We start from the raw sequence: 18,448 nt of genomic DNA, 5'->3' as shown, positions 1-18,448 counted from the left end.
TCATAGGCCGGACCTTCCAGAAGATCCCGTGCCTTCTGTTCGTACTCCTCCCGGTCCAGGACGACGGTAGATTTCCCTTTATCTGCCGGCAGTAGCACAATCTCTGTATCTTCGCGGAGCTTCCGAAGCGCAGCAGTTTCATCGCGAGATAGATTGTGGCGTTGCCTCGGCGGAGGTTTTGAAAGGATGCCTATCGCTTTAAGTCGTACACCTTCTCGGACGCTAGGGTCTAGACGCGCAATGCCGTCTTCCACAGCGGCAATCATTTTTGGTAGAGGGGGCCGGGTCGTGGTCATGTTGAAGCCGTGGCCTTTTGCCAAGACTTTAATCTCGCAGGGGGAGAGTTGTCTTGAAGACAGGTTCGTGACAAAACTGGCGGTGTCAGCGCCTCCCCTTTCCGGGTCTTTTTTCCTTAGCTTAGAAAGCTTCTCTTCTTGAGATGCCTGTCGTTTTTCTCTAGTAGCGGAGGCGATGCTGGAAGCGAACGACTGCAACGACGGAAGCACACCGGGGATGCGATGTTCGAGCTGCCGACGCGTGAAGTACAGGTCCAGTTCTTTTCTCCTTAGGATGGAGTGGCACTCGTGAATCCTGGCGCTTACCAACCGGTGCTCCGCCTGTGCCAAGATCTTGTTTCCCTCCTGGGTGTGTACGAGGCGCTTGAGACGGAGGCTTTTGGGAATCACGTGCAAGTCCTGGCAGGCCCTCGTGAAGTCAATATGCGTCTTGTAGGTAGCGATGCTGCGGGTGATGTTAACAAACCGCTTCGCTAGCTGGGCTGTCTCCGGTCCAAAGTCAATGGATAATGACTTGAAAGTAAACATCTTCGACAGAAATCTGTCTGGTTTGGGGAACAATTCAAAAAAAAGAAAACTCAAACCAAAAGTTTAGAAACAACAGTTCCCAACGTTTCGGGGTCGACTTGACTCCTTCTTCAGGGGTGACTAAAAATGGAATGGGACAGCGCGAGCTTCGACCTCTCCTTCTTCTTCTACCGAGGTGATGTTTTCTGAACGTGACGCAGGCCATGGACGTAAATAGATGGTAAGGCCCCGAGGGACCTGTTAATGTTCCCCGGTGTATTCTGGATGTGCCACGACTCCAAGAACAGGCGTCTTCGAATATGTGGCTCCGTGTCTATCACGTGTGCTTTTCCGAAGTCGATCCGATGATCAAACACCTCGCAATGTTCCGCGACGGCGCTACGCTCGCGATCGAAATTGCGCACATCGTTCTGGTGCTGGCGCATGCGTTCGGGAAAAGATTTATGGTGAATTCCACTCGTAGATCTGGAGCGCTTTCCAAAATCCGCGAGGGAGGCGAAATTCCGCTCCGTGGGACCCGCTCCGTATCGACGAGGGGAAGATAAACTTGCATTTTTGGAACGACCTCCCCCACACCCCTCCCCACCCCTTCTCCTTCCGCCGTTCAAAATGGCCGCTGCTCGAACTTGACCAGCCCACCAACGCCTCAGCCGGCTGATGTTTCCGACGACCAGTGACGACTGTCACTGCTTAGCTGCAGAAGTAACACGCGACACAGGCCGGGCGGAATTATACGTACCACGGCGCCCATGTCACAAATAGCGAAGACGTCCGCGTTCGGCACCGTCACATACCTCTCGGCCGCCTCGAAGCGGCGGGGCACGGACAGCGATTGCCAGCGGTGGAGTTCAGATTGCTAGTACGACTTTAATAAACACAGAGGTAACAAACCATCACTTGCGCGGTCGTTGCCTAACCACTTCTTGCTTTATTTCACGGGAAAACGCCGATGGAATGCAGTGTAAAAAGGTAAACAATCACTGGCTGCAGAATGAATAGGCCTAACCTTGCGTCTGCCTCCGGCTTTTCTGTCGTTCTTTTTTTCGTTCTTCCTCGGTGATCACAGATGTCAGCGCTTACGATTTGCCACGCTCCACATTCCCGGCTTTTTATCCCTGATCTACGCGAGGTAGAAGCGTTCGAGCCGTCACAGTCCAGAGTAAACAACCGACGCACCCGAACAGATCCAACTCCACGACCCGACCGTGGCCCGACCGGCCCGCCGATCTCTCCAACCTCGCCGCGCATGCGCACCGCCGATTTAGACGGAAATCACGTGGGCCGCTCTGTCAATTTCCGGAGAGATCTGTGAAATCCCGCAGAGCAAGTTCGGCGGAGTTTGGGGCGCTCCGTGGAGCGGGCGCTGCCAGAGATCTACGAGCGGAAGATGACCAACTTGAGCCAGATCTGCGAGCGGAATATGCGCGCTCCAAATGGAGCGCTTTTGGAGCGCTCGAGATCTGCGAGCGGAATTCACCATTAGTTTCACCGATGTAGGCGGCGGGGCACTCTGCACACGGTATCTTGTAGACCACGCCCTGTGCTTTCTCTTTTGGGAGGCGATCTTTCGGCCTTGGCATGAGCCGTCCTAATGTCGACACTGGCTTGTGCGCCACTTGAATCCCTTCTTTTCGGAGCACGCGCGCCAGTGTCTCGCTCGTCCCTTTTACATAGGGGACGCTGATGCGCGCGATGGGGCGGGGCACTCGTGAATCCTGGCGCTTACCAACCGGTGCTCCGCCTGTGCCAAGATCTTGTTTCCCTCCTGGGTGTGTACGAGGCGCTTGAGACGGAGGCTTTTGGGAATCACGTGCAAGTCCTGGCAGGCCCTCGTGAAGTCAATATGCGTCTTGTAGGTAGCGATGCTGCGGGTGATGTTAACAAACCGCTTCGCTAGCTGGGCTGTCTCCGGTCCAAAGTCAATGGATAATGACTTGAAAGTAAACATCTTCGACAGAAATCTGTCTGGTTTGGGGAACAATTCAAAAAAAAGAAAACTCAAACCAAAAGTTTAGAAACAACAGTTCCCAACGTTTCGGGGTCGACTTGACTCCTTCTTCAGGGGTGACTAAAAATGGAATGGGACAGCGCGAGCTTCGACCTCTCCTTCTTCTTCTACCGAGGTGATGTTTTCTGAACGTGACGCAGGCCATGGACGTAAATAGATGGTAAGGCCCCGAGGGACCTGTTAATGTTCCCCGGTGTATTCTGGATGTGCCACGACTCCAAGAACAGGCGTCTTCGAATATGTGGCTCCGTGTCTATCACGTGTGCTTTTCCGAAGTCGATCCGATGATCAAACACCTCGCAATGTTCCGCGACGGCGCTACGCTCGCGATCGAAATTGCGCACATCGTTCTGGTGCTGGCGCATGCGTTCGGGAAAAGATTTAGTTTCACCGATGTAGGCGGCGGGGCACTCTGCACACGGTATCTTGTAGACCACGCCCTGTGCTTTCTCTTTTGGGAGGCGATCTTTCGGCCTTGGCATGAGCCGTCCTAATGTCGACACTGGCTTGTGCGCCACTTGAATCCCTTCTTTTCGGAGCACGCGCGCCAGTGTCTCGCTCGTCCCTTTTACATAGGGGACGCTGATGCGCGCGATGGGGCGGGGCACTCGTGAATCCTGGCGCTTACCAACCGGTGCTCCGCCTGTGCCAAGATCTTGTTTCCCTCCTGGGTGTGTACGAGGCGCTTGAGACGGAGGCTTTTGGGAATCACGTGCAAGTCCTGGCAGGCCCTCGTGAAGTCAATATGCGTCTTGTAGGTAGCGATGCTGCGGGTGATGTTAACAAACCGCTTCGCTAGCTGGGCTGTCTCCGGTCCAAAGTCAATGGATAATGACTTGAAAGTAAACATCTTCGACAGAAATCTGTCTGGTTTGGGGAACAATTCGAAAAATTGCACGTGATTCCCAAAAGCCTCCGTCTCAAGCGCCTCGTACACACCCAGGAGGGAAACAAGATCTTGGCACAGGCGGAGCACCGGTTGGTAAGCGCCAGGATTCACGAGTGCCACTCCATCCTAAGGAGAAAAGAACTGGACCTGTACTTCACGCGTTGGCAGCTCGAACATCGCATCCCCGGTGTGCTTCCGTCGTTGCAGTCGTTCGCTTCCAGCATCGCCTCCGCTACTAGAGAAAAACGACAGGCATCTCAAGAAGAGAAGCTTTCTAAGCTAAGGAAAAAAGACCCGGAAAGGGGAGGCGCTGACACCGCCAGTTTTTTCACGAACCTGTCTTCAAGACAACTCTCCCCCTGCGAGATTAAAGTCTTGGCAAAAGGCCACGGCTTCAACATGACCACGACCCGGCCCCCTCTACCAAAAATGATTGCCGCTGTGGAAGACGGCATTGCGCGTCTAGACCCTAGCGTCCGAGAAGGTGTACGACTTAAAGCGATAGGCATCCTTTCAAAACCTCCGCCGAGGCAACGCCACAATCTATCTCGCGATGAAACTGCTGCGCTTCGGAAGCTCCGCGAAGATACAGAGATTGTGCTACTGCCGGCAGATAGAGGGAAATCTACCGTCGTCCTGGACCGGGAGGAGTACGAACAGAAGGCACGGGATCTTCTGGAAAGTCCGGCCTATGAAAAGCTTAAGAAAGATCCAACGTCCCAAATTCAGCGGAACATGAACAAGATGTTGTCCGACATTTTCAAGCAATATCCAGAGTCGAAAGCCCTTTACTTGCATCTCATCTGCAGGAATGGCTCTGCGCCAAGCTTCTACGGACTACCCAAGACCCACAAACCTAACATCCCCTTGAGACCTATCGTGGACTTTACGACCTCCCCGCTCCGAGCGCTGTCAAATTACCTACACCGGACTATAGCTCCCCTTGTTGGAAATACGCCGACACATGTGCTGAACACCGGTCACTTCGTGGAACGTGCCTCGCAAGTGAGACTCAGCGATGATGACACGATTGTGTCTTTCGACGTTGTGTCGCTCTTTACCAGCGTGCCAGTTCCCTTAGCAGTTGCTGCAGCCAGAGAGGTTCTCGAGAAAGACGAAACATTGGGCTGAAGAACCAGCCTCAGTGTTGATGAGCTATGCCGCCTTCTCGAGTTCTGCCTTGGCAGTACGTACTTCAGCTTCAAGGGTGAGCTTTTAAAACAAGTCAGCGGAACGGCAATGGGCGCCTCTATTTCGGTCACGACGGCAAACCTCACCATGGAAGTGGTTGAACAGAAAGCGCTTAGCACTTTCGTTAACAGGCCAAAAGAGTTCATGCGCTATGTAGATGATTGCTTTGGCATCGTGAAGAAATCAGAGGTGAACCACTTCCTCGCACACCTGAATTCCATAGAACCGGCCATCCAGTTCACTGTAGAACACGAGAGAGATGGAGTCTTGCCGTTCCTCGATGCTCTGGTGAAAAGGCAAGGAGACAAGCTGGGGTTCACGGTCTACAGGAAGCCAACACACACCGGACGCTACCTTGATTATGACTCGAACCACCCAACGAGTCACAAGACGTCGGTGGTCTCTACTCTCTTGTCTAGAGCAACGACCATCTGCTCGTCGGAAAGAGACAGAAGAAAGGAGAATCAGACCATACTTGCTGACCTCCAAAAAAACGGCTATTCAAGGAGTTTCGTCCAACGCGTCGCCCGTCGACAGTGCTGCACGCGCAATAACCATGGATCATCGGGTGACACACAGCCCCGCCCCATCGCGCGCATCAGCGTCCCCTATGTAAAAGGGACGAGCGAGACACTGGCGCGCGTGCTCCGAAAAGAAGGGATTCAAGTGGCGCACAAGCCAGTGTCAACATTAGGACGGCTCATGCCAAGGCCGAAAGATCGCCTCCCAAAAGAGAAAGCACAGGGCGTGGTCTACAAGATACCGTGTGCAGAGTGCCCCGCCGCCTACATCGGTGAAACTAAATCTTTTCCCGAACGCATGCGCCAGCACCAGAACGATGTGCGCAATTTCGATCGCGAGCGTAGCGCCGTCGCGGAACATTGCGAGGTGTTTGATCATCGGATCGACTTCGGAAAAGCACACGTGATAGACACGGAGCCACATATTCGAAGACGCCTGTTCTTGGAGTCGTGGCACATCCAGAATACACCGGGGAACATTAACAGGTCCCTCGGGGCCTTACCATCTATTTACGTCCATGGCCTGCGTCACGTTCAGAAAACATCACCTCGGTAGAAGAAGAAGGAGAGGTCGAAGCTCGCGCTGTCCCATTCCATTTTTAGTCACCCCTGAAGAAGGAGTCAAGTCGACCCCGAAACGTTGGGAACTGTTGTTTCTAAACTTTTGGTTTGAGTTTTCTTTTTTTCGAACAATTGACTGATATAGTGGTTTTCGATTTTGCAGACCTTGTTTCTATTTTAAAACATATGAATATTTTTACTAATTCAAAAGCTAAAGAAGCACGTTTAGTTAATTATCCGACCAACTCATCGCAAAGATTAGCTGATCACATTATGCAACCCTGGCCGTATAACTCGCCTACGCAAGCCGCATTAGCGCATCTTTTACGAATGTTTTGAATAAATCTGAATTAAAATGGAACATATGCTGCATTTGTATCGCCAAAGTGTCGAAACGGCATTGAAAAGTCCGCATATGCGTAATATGAACGCAGTATTAGCGTATGCGTGGATAAGTTTAAATACTTTTATCCTCACTTCGAACGAGAAATATAACCCCCTCACAAAATTTGGCAGTTTAAGCTCCATTCTTTTAGAAAATCTTCGTGAGTCGCACCATTGATCTAAGGCTCACGGGCGAAATTTTTTTTGAAAACAGAATCGCAACACATATTCGAGAAAATACGAACAAATGTATTCCAATAATTAGTAAAGTCGTGATTGTAGCCGAATCGCTGTCTAAAGTAAGTTTACCCCCCCCCCCCCCCCCCCCCAATTCGTGGGTTTGGTGGCTATTAAGATGATATTTCGGTTAATTTTTTACTTTGTAAAACATTTTGTTTTGGATAACACGCAACGCTTGAACTCCCAAAAGCACGGTCCTTGAGGAAGCCACATTTGAATAGCTCACGATAAGCGTAGTAATTCACTGAAATGTCAAATGAATTCGTAATTAGTGAAAAAAAACATATGGTTCCAATTAGAAGCTTGCTGAGCGTCATCAAAAGAAAACGAAGTCAGTAAGTTTTAGCAAGATTTAGAGTGCCTGAGAAACGCGGTGGTGCGTTAAAGTTATAACTCGTGCAAGAAGTGCAACGCTATCCGCGACACAAAGCACGTGCTTTCAGGCCCTCAAGAAACAGCTTCGTGCTTCCACCACCACGCAACCGAAAATCCCGTTGCATAAACTTTAATTAGCAGGAAACCGTCCCTGGAAAATTTCGAATATGAAACGCTAGGTGGCCGTTTGTTTAGTTGAAGCCGGAAATTGTGGTGCGAAAGCGCGGATACATAAAATAACACCGTCGTGCAATTAGTTTACTACCGCACTTTCCACGGACTCCAGAATCTTCTAACATTTAATGAAGAAATGGTTTTCGACGACGCTCAGCAAGTTTATAATCGAAACCATGCTTATTCTTACTAATTGTCAAGTGCATTCGCAAATTGTACTTAATTTGCTTTCTTACTTGTATGTCTCCCTGGTCGCATGACTCACGTGCGTAGACCGCATTAGTGTGGTTTTCACTGCTTGTTTTAAGCAAAACTCTAAATACTAAAAACAGTAGCAGTTCACATATATGATGTCACCGCGACTTTGATTAGCGATAAGCAATGACGCTTTCGTTGAAAGTTGGTGAATCAATCTCTATAGGTTAATGATTTCTCAAAAATAACTACACCCCTCAAAAAAAAAAGAAAAAGACGTGCGAGGAGTTTAGTTGTGATCAAATTACTGCAGCAGCTTTTGTCTCCGTCTTAGATGGAACGCTCGGTATATGCATATAATGCATGTTTCTTATATTCCATAGTTATCAGGACTCAAGTAGATGTCGTCGTGATATCACTAACCGTTTTTTTTTTTCATCCATCATTTGAAGTGGTGGAAGCGGTTCATCTTTTGACGTAGACTTCAGTAAGTCAACAACATATAGTTATTTTTGCCATTCTTCTTCCATTCCCCTAATGCTTCAAGATCCGAGAACACTACAGACTTCCTTTCAGTTCGCCTGGGAAGTAGGAAAAAAACCAATTATACCGTACATTGTCAACAAAACACAGAGAACTATCTAGAAAGAAGTGATACAAGAGCCGTCCATGAGGATCTGGAAGGCCAGGTCATTTGCATGGATGTAGATCATGTCTGTATACCCCCTCAGGACAACTGTACCCTTTTCATGGTATGTATTGTTGTTGTTTTGTTTTCTTTAAAAAAAGCTTTGAACCGGTTCTTGTTTAAACTACAGTATTTATCTTACAGAGGGACCTTGCACTATTGAAGTTAAGAAAACCTGTCAGTTTTACAAAGTACATTCAGCCAATATGCCTTCCTCAACACTGCGAGGAACCACCTTCAAGTGTCGACATGTATGCTGTCGGCTGGGGCAGAGTTTATGGTAAATAGTTTTCTCGCCTCATTTTGTTCCACATATAATTTATCGTAAACAAATAAGAGGGACAAAGATTTTAGAAAGAATATAAAAGTCAAGCCTTTGAATGATGCAGAGTTTGCTGCGGTATACGAAAAAGGCAGGTCAGTGGCAGGAGTGGATTCTGAAATGCTAAAAGAATGCGGGTGATTTTATGTATTTCCTTAAATTATTTCTTGGGGACGGCGTGCGGGCACTCCCTTGTTTCTGAAATATCTGATACAAATCAAATTTTTTTTGTTACGTTAGTGATTATTGATCGGGGACATGGATAGATCTACTTTGAGATACAGAAACAATCAACAAAAACAAGAGCGCCCTCATTGGTACAGTCACTGTATTAGTATAACTTACCTTGATGTCTGTAATTTTCACTGAATATTTCTTATAATGTATTTGCGAAACCAATAATTGCAAATGCTTATATACACACAAAAAAGTTCCGGAGACACGGCGGCACAATGGTTTATTTAATAATTAAAGCTATGAATCGTATCCACTGACCTAACTGTTAACGCAGATTTCCCCGACAGATTGTTCAAACGGATAATTGACTAAAATTGAACTCTTTTGTATGCTTTTACGGGCATGATAATATAGTGGCTGCGAAAATTAACATCAAAGAATCTTAACACTGACGCGACTCTGTTTCTCCAGCTACAGGGCGTTTACCACAACACAACTCGCTGTTTCAAAAGTGTTCCCAACATGTTCGATACGCAGCTAAATTATATTGTGCACGTATAACAATCAAATCGACGGGAATTGTTAAAAAAGTAATAACGAGCCTTTGTGGTATTTAGTATATTATTGATGAAAAACCGTGATGCATAATTAAGCGTGACAATGAAGCTTCTTCCAGTAACAAGCTCAGCTTGCGAGGTTGTCTTTGAACTGCAAATGAAGCGAAGCCGGACTTGCCTTTGTCCGTCAAAATATATTGTAATCGTGCAGTTGTATTGATCTTCGTTGCCTTTCATGGCCCCAAGTTAGCATATACTCATACAAGGATCACCAAGAAAACGAAATATGCGTAAAGATAGCTGCTGAATATGTTGGTCGAACGGAACTTTGGTCTGCGAAAATGGTGACAGCCGAAAGCAGGGCCAGGAGAGGAGAGGAGGGGGGGGGGGGGGGGGTAAGCATGCACACAAAATTATATTTAAAAATGTCCACTCTGTGAAACCGCTTTCATTGCTTCGGTTGTCATCACTTTAATTGCATACTAAGTAGCTGGCAGCTGGACATCCGAAAAACATAAATTGTTTGAAGGCAGTAAGTAGTCTTATAGTTCCAACAACGCTGAAGGTCACGTAATGAGTGTGGCTGAAGCGATGGCGGCTGAAGCGTAAACTCCGGTCGCCTAAACACCGCTCATGTTAACTCCGGTCGCTTAAGCTCGTAAGCGCAGGTGCGTAAGCGCCAATCGCGTAACTGCGAGTCGCGTAAGCTCGTAGGCGCCGGCAGCTGAAGCTGAGGTGACCTGACGTTGTTGACTTCATCCTAGACGTTGTCATTGAGGTGGTCCTAGCAGTTTCCCTAGACGTCGGTTATACCAAAACTACAAAGGCAATTAGCGCTCTGACGATGCACTTTTGGTACTGCTTGACTGGCTCCGTCGGTGGCTGCGGTGGGACTTAAAGTGAAACGGAGTCCACAGGCCACCTTTGGCGGCGAGAAATACCTAGCCCACCATACTTAGTTCCTGGGTGACCGTCGGCGCCCGCAGCTGGTTCCTGTACGAAGGCTATTCCTCCTCATGTTTACTCATCACACCACGGGCAAAACATAAATGAAAGAAAGGGGAAGGTGGAAGGTAGCTGGTGTAAGTTCACAATTGTAAAATTACCCGATACTGCGGCGTCGAGGCAAAACGACAGGAAGAAGGGGAGAATTTTTGAACACAGCTCAAATTTTCATTGCCATACAATTCATTTATATATGGGCTCAACAAGAAAGTGGGAGAAAGAAAACCGGGGTAGAGGAGAAAAAAAAGCGTAAATGATATAATCTCAGGGGTAAAACACACGATATGAATATTAATTATATCAGTCAGTTTGAGGTCCAAACGATGTTGAAGCTCGATTATCCAAAAGATAGTTCACAGTTTGAACAAACACATACAAAGGAGGTGACCTCAAAGCCGTGCATTTTAAAGAACACGCATGTACAAACGAAACATAAAATTTAAAAAAACGACAAAAAAGCCAACTTTTACGACAAATATTTCCCCCTCCACCTCCACAGATGCTAGAGGTCAAGCAATATTTTCCACTCGGCCTCCAAATATAGGACCGGCTTATTTACTAACTTTCTATGGTTTCCTATTAAAATTCACTTTTTTAAAAAATGTTTGTAGTCATTATTGTCTGTTGGAATCACACAAGACGTCAAATTACACTAAGGTACACAATTGTTACTTTCTTCGACGTGCTTTGAAACTACCGAATACGGATTCTTATTCTGTACACACCGTCTATGTTCGCTCAAACGGTCATTGATACACCGCTTGGGTTTACCAATATAGCGCAAACCACAGTCAAATGTGGTTTTGTAGAGACTCGCTGAAACACACGCGACACTTCTTGCTTTAAGGTAATTATTTATAGCTGGAGTGAAGGTAATCAACCTTTTAAAGCTGTAGTCTATGCTTAATGCTGGATGGGACCCAAATTCAGCAAAAGATATGGGGTTATGGTGTATTAAAAGAAAAAAAAAACGGTAAGACAGCATCGTTTTCCTCCCCCCCTCCCCAGTACTTTTCTTAGCATTCCTTTTGGAAGAAACGAATTAGTGCAGCTACTTGTAGAAAAGCTCCTGAGGGTATTTTGCCTCGTTGAGACGGCTGAACAGTTTTGGTAATGACTCCACTATAGAGTGAGCGCTGGGCTTTTGGACTGCGTTACTTAGGAGATGGCTCACTAAACCCGACTTCACAGTTTCTTAATGGCAGCTGGTGTACAAAAGAATTGCTTTTGCCGTCGCCTTGCCATACGGTCTGTATACAAACCCGGATGTAGTCCTAACTGGATGTCTAAATTGTGGAAAAAGTTTTTCTCTGGCCTCTTTGTGGAAAACCGCAACTTTGGTGCCTCCCTCAACACTGTGTTTTCAATTGAGCTTGTTATAATTACAATCCACGGTTTTGAGGCGACCCCTTTTTTATGTGTTTGTTCAAACTGTGAACTATTGATTGGACAATTCAGCTTCAGCATATTTTTTACATCAATCTGTCTGATACAGTTCGTGTTCGTACTAAGCGTTTTGTCCTTGGGAGCGCGCCACTGGCGGGTTTTCCCTTTTCCATGTTTTCCCCTTTCCTCTTTTCTTGTCCAGGTCATATATAAATGTATTCTGTGGCAATATAATTTATGCTGCGTTAAGAAAACTTTTCCTTCTTCCTGTCGTTTCTCTGGCTTCAGGCAGTCTCGGGAAATTCTAGAATTATGAACCATAACGTATCGAAGAGATAGCACAGCTTGCGATGGATGTCAGAGTTTCGAAAAAAATAGCAGTTGATAGAGTAAATTGCACAATAAACCTTCTCTGTCGCGATTAACTTCCTTTACCACGACAGGATTGTGATAATTCAAAAGTACTAAAGATTCATGGCCCTGCACACGCCCATCAAAACGCAAAAGCAAAGAAAAACTTATCATTGAAACCTGCGCGTAAAGCACTCTACGATTGAGGAAGCTTAAACTTGTGTTAATAATTCTGATGAATCCGAAGATCGCAGGTGTGTGTTGAGTGTGCAGCGCATCCAAAACCACCCTTAAGGTCGAAGCAACTAGCAGAAAAATTCACAACGAACGGGCGACACACGTGCGATTCATTTTGTGTTTCCCTGTTTTTTCCAGAATTGTCAATGCAAGGTTAATTCTGTTTTTTTTTTTAAAAAAACATAATATTGATAAAACTAAGCAAAACCTTAACATATTTTTTTATTATCTTTTATTAGGGAGCGCGTTGGTAGTGTATCATCTTTTTGTACGTAACTGTAGCTCACCCTTAAGAATGTATTATTTTTGCATGGGTGAAACTATATACCCTACCCAAAATTATATTTTATTTAGAAATGTATAGTTTTACATTTTCAATTTGGTTAAACATATTCAGTTATATGAAGCTCCGCGTTATAAATATTAAACAATTACTGATCGGTTATGGGCCGCCCTATGATCGTATAAAACTTTTTAATGGGGGCGCATTCCTAATAAGAATCAAATGTTTTACAAATCTATTCAGACTATGAAAGTTATTCTGACGAGACGGATAAACGATCAAACGAAGGAGATGAAGACGTGAAAGATTCCGCGGGTTATGAGAGTTCAGCAGAAAAAACGAACGATGCGTCAACGTCGGAAGCAGAGGGCGTTTTGGTATATTCGGACCCAGAAACCTTAATGGAAAGAAATATATCCTTAATTACTCACGAACAATGCGAACGACAACTTGCCACAACTGTTCCAAAATACGCCCTATGCTCCCATGGGGGAATATATTATGTAAGTATGAAATATTGCATAACTCCCTAAGAATAAAATTCATTTCGTCGGCAACTGCACGAAGAACTAAATGGCTCCTCGTGTTGTAGGAAAGGCGCATGCATTTGCAACTAAGTTCAACATTGGCGTTTTCGCCTGAATAAATCTAAAAAAGATGTAACCTGCGTGCCTACAATGTAAAAGAATTAACAACCCTACTCAATTTGGTAACGCGACGTATTGGTTCAGTTGCCAGCCGAAAGAAAGTTTGTTAATGGGAACTGGGATTGAAGAAATGGGTATCGCAAATTGTGTTAAAACTTTTTGAAACTGTATTCGTCTTATCTGTTCTAAAACGAGCTGAAAACGCTATGGTTGCATTCGTTTTTGTATCCAGTAGATGCTCTTCATATTGGCAAGTTAACATTGTGACATTCCTGGCACCAGGATTCGAAAATGTATTAAGTGTACAAAGAAAGTCTAAAAGTTTACACAGATCGATGCGCTCTGTGCATCTGCTGCTGCTGAACAAGAGGGTCGCAGTCCTTATTGAAGACTCCTATTTAACTATAAAATAAATAGGTCTCACGGAAAAAACAAAAAACGAGATATCGGCTTAGATATATGAACTTTTAGACGCTGAAAGCTGGAACTAAGTGAGAATGTGACGTTAGTGTGCGAAAATCCATAATGTTAAAAACAGGACGTTACTTGCATAAAATAAATGCAGGAAATGAAAGACAAATATGAAACGACGTCCACCTGAGCTTAGTTTTTATAAAAACACAAGTAACATTGTAAATGCCTGTAGCCTGTACTTTAATAATAGATAAAAAAACTTCCCAGCCAAAAAAAAATCCAACATTGTTTTGCTTGTTGACAATTCTTAAGTAAATTCAACAAACGCCCAAGTGACATTTTGTTGAATTTAGAAATGCATGGCTAACGTGAACGTCGCTTCACAAAGAATTTCTTGTCTTTTTCTTGGAACTTTTGATTTAGATAATGCGATCTCAAATTGCGCGTTCTCTAACTACCGCTAGCGTCGCCCTGTCTTGACGTTTGAGCTTTCGACCTTGCGTAGTTTATTTGTACGACCCCTAAAACGGTGTGTCGTTTTTCTCAGTTGAACCCGGTAGAATAGTGATGCGAGCACAAAAGGGCGAGGGTGAGCGCCCTCAGTTGCAGATTATTTCCGACACTTTTTCGCACGAAGAAACCAAGCAGAAACTTACAACGTAATCGATGCGAACGCAAATGATAAATGTAAGCAAAGCTGCGCATTTGAATTCAGCGTTCGACAACGTTTCAGTGAAGTTTTCACGATCCGTTGTTGCAACCACTAGAGCTGGGTTAAGCAAACAATTGTGAATATCAAAAACAAAGACACTAATATGTTTGTTTGAAAAATCTTCAAATATTAAGTGTTATCAAAAGACAGCCGTCCGCGTGCCTTTATGAAGGTGAACGAAACGGTACGGTACACCAGCAGATGGGGCAGAAGTAGATAAAGCATTTTACAGATTGTTTGATATCGATTTAAATATTTTTTTTTGTTCGTCTTTGATATGAATATACCTTTCTTAAAAACAGAACGAGAGTCCCACGGGTGCAGTTTTCCCCATTTAATTATCAAACAACGCGCACATCAGATAAGAAAGAAACCGTCACAGCAAGTTAGGTAATTCACTAAAATCTATAATATGTCACTGTTAACTATTGGTTTCAGGGATGTTGCAATGGCAGTGTTGACTGCAATTTATATAGGAGGACAGACCAATTAAAAAATTCGAAAAAGCTAATGGTTTTCTAGGTGTCAATCGATCTCCCTTTGCATTTTCTTTTTTTTTTTTACAATTTCCAAAGTGTTACGAAAAAGAGCGCCGCAAGCGTTCACAATGACACTTAGGAGAATGTACATGTCCATTTCAGTCATGTCATTACCATTTCACCAGCACGTCCGCGGTGCATGCGCCGTCGACACAGTGCCTTAATAGCGACATAATTGAAAATATTGCGTCACTCGTCTAGGCGGCATTGGGAGCAGGCCTTCGGCGCTATACATAAGCTCAATTTTAAAATCTGGCAAATAAAAAAAAAACTGAAAATTTGATTACTGGATCCTTCTTTTTCTCAAATTCGTTAAATTGGTAATCTTTCTAAGAATTTTGAGTAACTATTGCAATTGTTACATGCTTTGTGAACCCGTTTCTTAAAATTTTTACGAATGTGTTTTGGTTATTTGGCCGACTTACTGCGATGTGTTTTTCATCATACAATGTCCAGTGAACTTGATAAACAAAAGCTCCAGACAACACCCGTGCAACTCTCGCTTTAAAAAAAAAAATCTGTTCACGCATAAATTAAACACCCTGTGGAAGGAAACATAAACTCACCAGAGTTCAGGCAGAGAATAGCTGCACGCGTTCGCACAAGCGTCCATCTGCTTTTAGAGGCTGTCGGATACCACTAGCGAGAAAGGACTCTATCGCTTTTTGAACCAATTGTCAACCGCAGCCATGTAGTGCGCTTCGGAGTTAAATTGTGGTCCTTTTAGATTTCCTGTAGGGTTTGAGCAACTAAAAGTCATATGGCGACATATCCGGACTGTAATCTCGTTGTAGAAAAACCTCCTATTCTTCCTGTGCTCATGCATCTTGCACAATGGTCGCAACATGTGGACGAGCGTTATCGTGTAACAAAACTATACCAGAGGAACGCGTCAAGCGTCTCTTATTCCCAATTGCTCTATGCAGCGTGCTCAACGGGCCAGCAATTGTAGCGTTTAGCACATGATTCTCAAGTCAGCCACTTTAAATTTTGCCAACAAAAGCCCTTTATGGTCAGGCTCTCCTTGGATTGATACCGAATCGCCCTTACCAAGTTGTTAATGGCGTTCAATATAAAGTCTAATATAAACCAGTCTTGTGGATAGGATGAATGATTCCTCCCTTGCATTTTTGTCTGTACGCATCGCGATAAGTTCAGCCTCATCAAACTCCTCGTTCACCGGTCTACGTGACGCCACATAAACAGGTTTAGTTTGATCACGGCTTAGAAATAATTTTATATAGTTCTTTTGATTTTTTTTAAACAGGTCATGAGTACGCTCGGACTGTTTTTATTTGTATTGCCGTATACCCAAAAAAGCGTTCTATTTCTGTGTCACAATTTTTCATAAAAATGAAGATACAATTGATATACATATTTGTTTTCGCATATAGATAACATTTTGGAGTCGCCGAGCGAAACTTTTGACCTAGGGTGGTAGTCGTTTTTATTTCTGCAGTTTTTTGTTTCTCACCAGAACGTAGGAGCTACACACGTATATGTATAGTGCTGAACAAAACAAAAATAAAACAAGAACAAAATGTTACCAAACAGTGAAAGCAGTTAGTATGGCGTGAGTCCCAAATATGCTGCATTGAATCGGCTAGACTGGTTTGTTCTGATGATATCCCAGGTGCATTTATTTAAGTTTTTTGAAAACAATTCAATACTGAATCGTTTGATTTGTTTTTAGGGAGACAGCGGAGGACCCTTGATGTACCAAAAAGAAGGGCAGTGGTTTCTTGCTGGCATTAATTCTGTTGTAGGCGGTGGTTGCTATAACCCTACTCGGCCAGCGATACATGTTAAGGTGTCACACTTTACTGAGAGCTTTATTTTACCCTTGATACTGGAATATTCGGAGTCAAAATCAGCGAAACCTAACTTATGTATCGCGGACGAGGTTCGAAAGCAATGTGTGATTTCTTTTTATAACTCTTACAACATGTCGATAGAGGATTCAGGAGAAGACGAGGAAATTAGTGAATAAAAACGTTAACAGCTCATCGTATACTCATGTCATGCATCTTCAAGTCACTTCTAATAATTCATTTTTTTAGCAAGCGGTTTGGGGTGAATTGATACCGGCGCTGATTACAACACTAAACGTCAAAGTTTACTTAAGGGTAGTATATTTTTTGTTCATCCAGCACTAGACCTTCCCCGAGGGAGTATTGTAACATAAAGGCGACTGCAACTAGCATGGAATAGAAACAGAGAAGAGACAGCACTGGGGTATGCTACATACGTTAGTGGAGCTTTTAATGCCTTCACGTAGTTTTAAATAGCCCAGTCCATAACAAGGGCGAACGCGCGAACAGCTGTCGATTTGCATTTCCTGCGTTTTAAAACACCATTTTTCGGAAACGGTGTCCGTAGTGGGCTTATGTCTCGGCACGGAGAAATGAAAGTCTGCAAAATTTGCAAGTCTTTGTCTTAAGACGCTCTCGTGCAGTCCCGACCAGCGAAAGCTCGCGCGTTCACTCTCATATTAGAAACAAATGTAGAGGTGTCAATGCTGTCAAAATGTCATGATCACCGTCGTCTCTCACATTGCACTTAACTTACACTGGCGGCTAGTATATGAATGTAAGGGCGCAAATGAGCTGGTTCAGATCGAACATGACATAAAAGCCCAGTCTCCTCCCCCCAGGTAAAAACGGCTGTACTCTTGGGGTTTATGTAATGAGTAATATATTATGGTACAACAAAGCGTATATTACATAGCCTTGCTCATTTAAAACGGCACTGAACGATGCTTCCTTTCAATAAAATGTAGTCATTTCTGAAACAGCCTATGTGGTCTACTTCTTATATGACACTGGTACTTTAACGAACCTTCCACAGATCGTGTTTCCAGAGGAGAAACCGAAAATTGAGTAATATCTACTTGGGGTATATAATTCACAATTCATAATTTATTTGTGATGGATTCATAATAATAGTAATCAATCAATCAATCAATGTTTATTATGGTGCCCACGAACAACCTTGAGGTCTTGGTACTGGCACGCTGGATGCAGATGAATGCATAAAACACGAATACAGAAGAGAAATGCACTATTCAGTAACTGAATATAATTATTCGCGGCTCCAACTAACTATAGGTGGCGCCACTCATTTTTCAAAATGGCGGTTATAGTGAGGGTCGGAGATACGTGCCGCTGTTGAACCTGTCTAGTGTGCTGGCTTCACTGAGCGACACAAATTATTTCTGGTATACGAGTAAGCTAGGGTGTTATGAGCGCACGTCATCTCTCCATCCTGAAAACAAAAAAACGGTGTTTAGCGTAATATTTACGTAAGGATGAGAGTTTTAATTCTGGAGCGAAACCGAATTTAACCTCTTTTTGATTTAATTTCTCGGTATAGGTCTTAATTTCTGATTTTTTCATAACTCAAGATGTGTCTCGCATCTTAATTATTTAGTTAGAAAAGGTGACGGCGGAAACTTTATTTTGTGGCATACATGTTCGATCGAGGCTGATATTTGTAGTTGTTGTAGTTGTTGAAAAAATCAGTGCTGATATTTGTGCGTTCTCGCTGCCTTTTCTTGCTCAGATAATTGTCGTGAGAAGTAATGAAGTGCGGGCCTTTTAATAGATTTTTTTGGTATTAAATGATTAACATTATTTCCAGCACAAGAAGAAGAGAATAATTCAAATTTTTACAATATATCCACAAAACGTATAAAATAATAAAAGCTGTTCTCACTGCAACAACCCGAAGACGGAATCCGAGTCAGACAGCTGAAGTGTGTGTGTGTGT

General features: G+C 44.3%; 1 protein-coding gene across 1 annotated transcript in view; it reads left to right on the top strand.

Moving 5' to 3' along the window:
* The window catches only part of LOC115323488 (enteropeptidase-like), a 38,882-nt gene extending 22,212 nt beyond the window's left edge, over positions 1 to 16,670 (top strand). The window contains exons 3-6 of the mRNA XM_040219411.1: positions 7,910 to 8,114; positions 8,195 to 8,330; positions 12,612 to 12,871; positions 16,374 to 16,670. Coding sequence (XP_040075345.1) covers positions 7,910 to 8,114; positions 8,195 to 8,330; positions 12,612 to 12,871; positions 16,374 to 16,670 — 898 coding nt within the window. The remainder of the gene's footprint in view (positions 1 to 7,909; positions 8,115 to 8,194; positions 8,331 to 12,611; positions 12,872 to 16,373) is intronic.
* The last annotated feature ends 1,778 nt before the right edge of the window (positions 16,671 to 18,448 follow it).

Source organism: Ixodes scapularis, unplaced genomic scaffold (genome assembly GCF_016920785.2).
Source record: "Ixodes scapularis isolate PalLabHiFi unplaced genomic scaffold, ASM1692078v2 PGA_scaffold1__304_contigs__length_218370807, whole genome shotgun sequence".
In the NCBI taxonomy this organism is placed as follows: Eukaryota; Metazoa; Arthropoda; class Arachnida; order Ixodida; family Ixodidae; genus Ixodes; species Ixodes scapularis.
The sequence above is the reverse complement of the archived record's forward strand: the minus strand, read 5'-3'. Positions and strand labels throughout refer to the sequence as shown.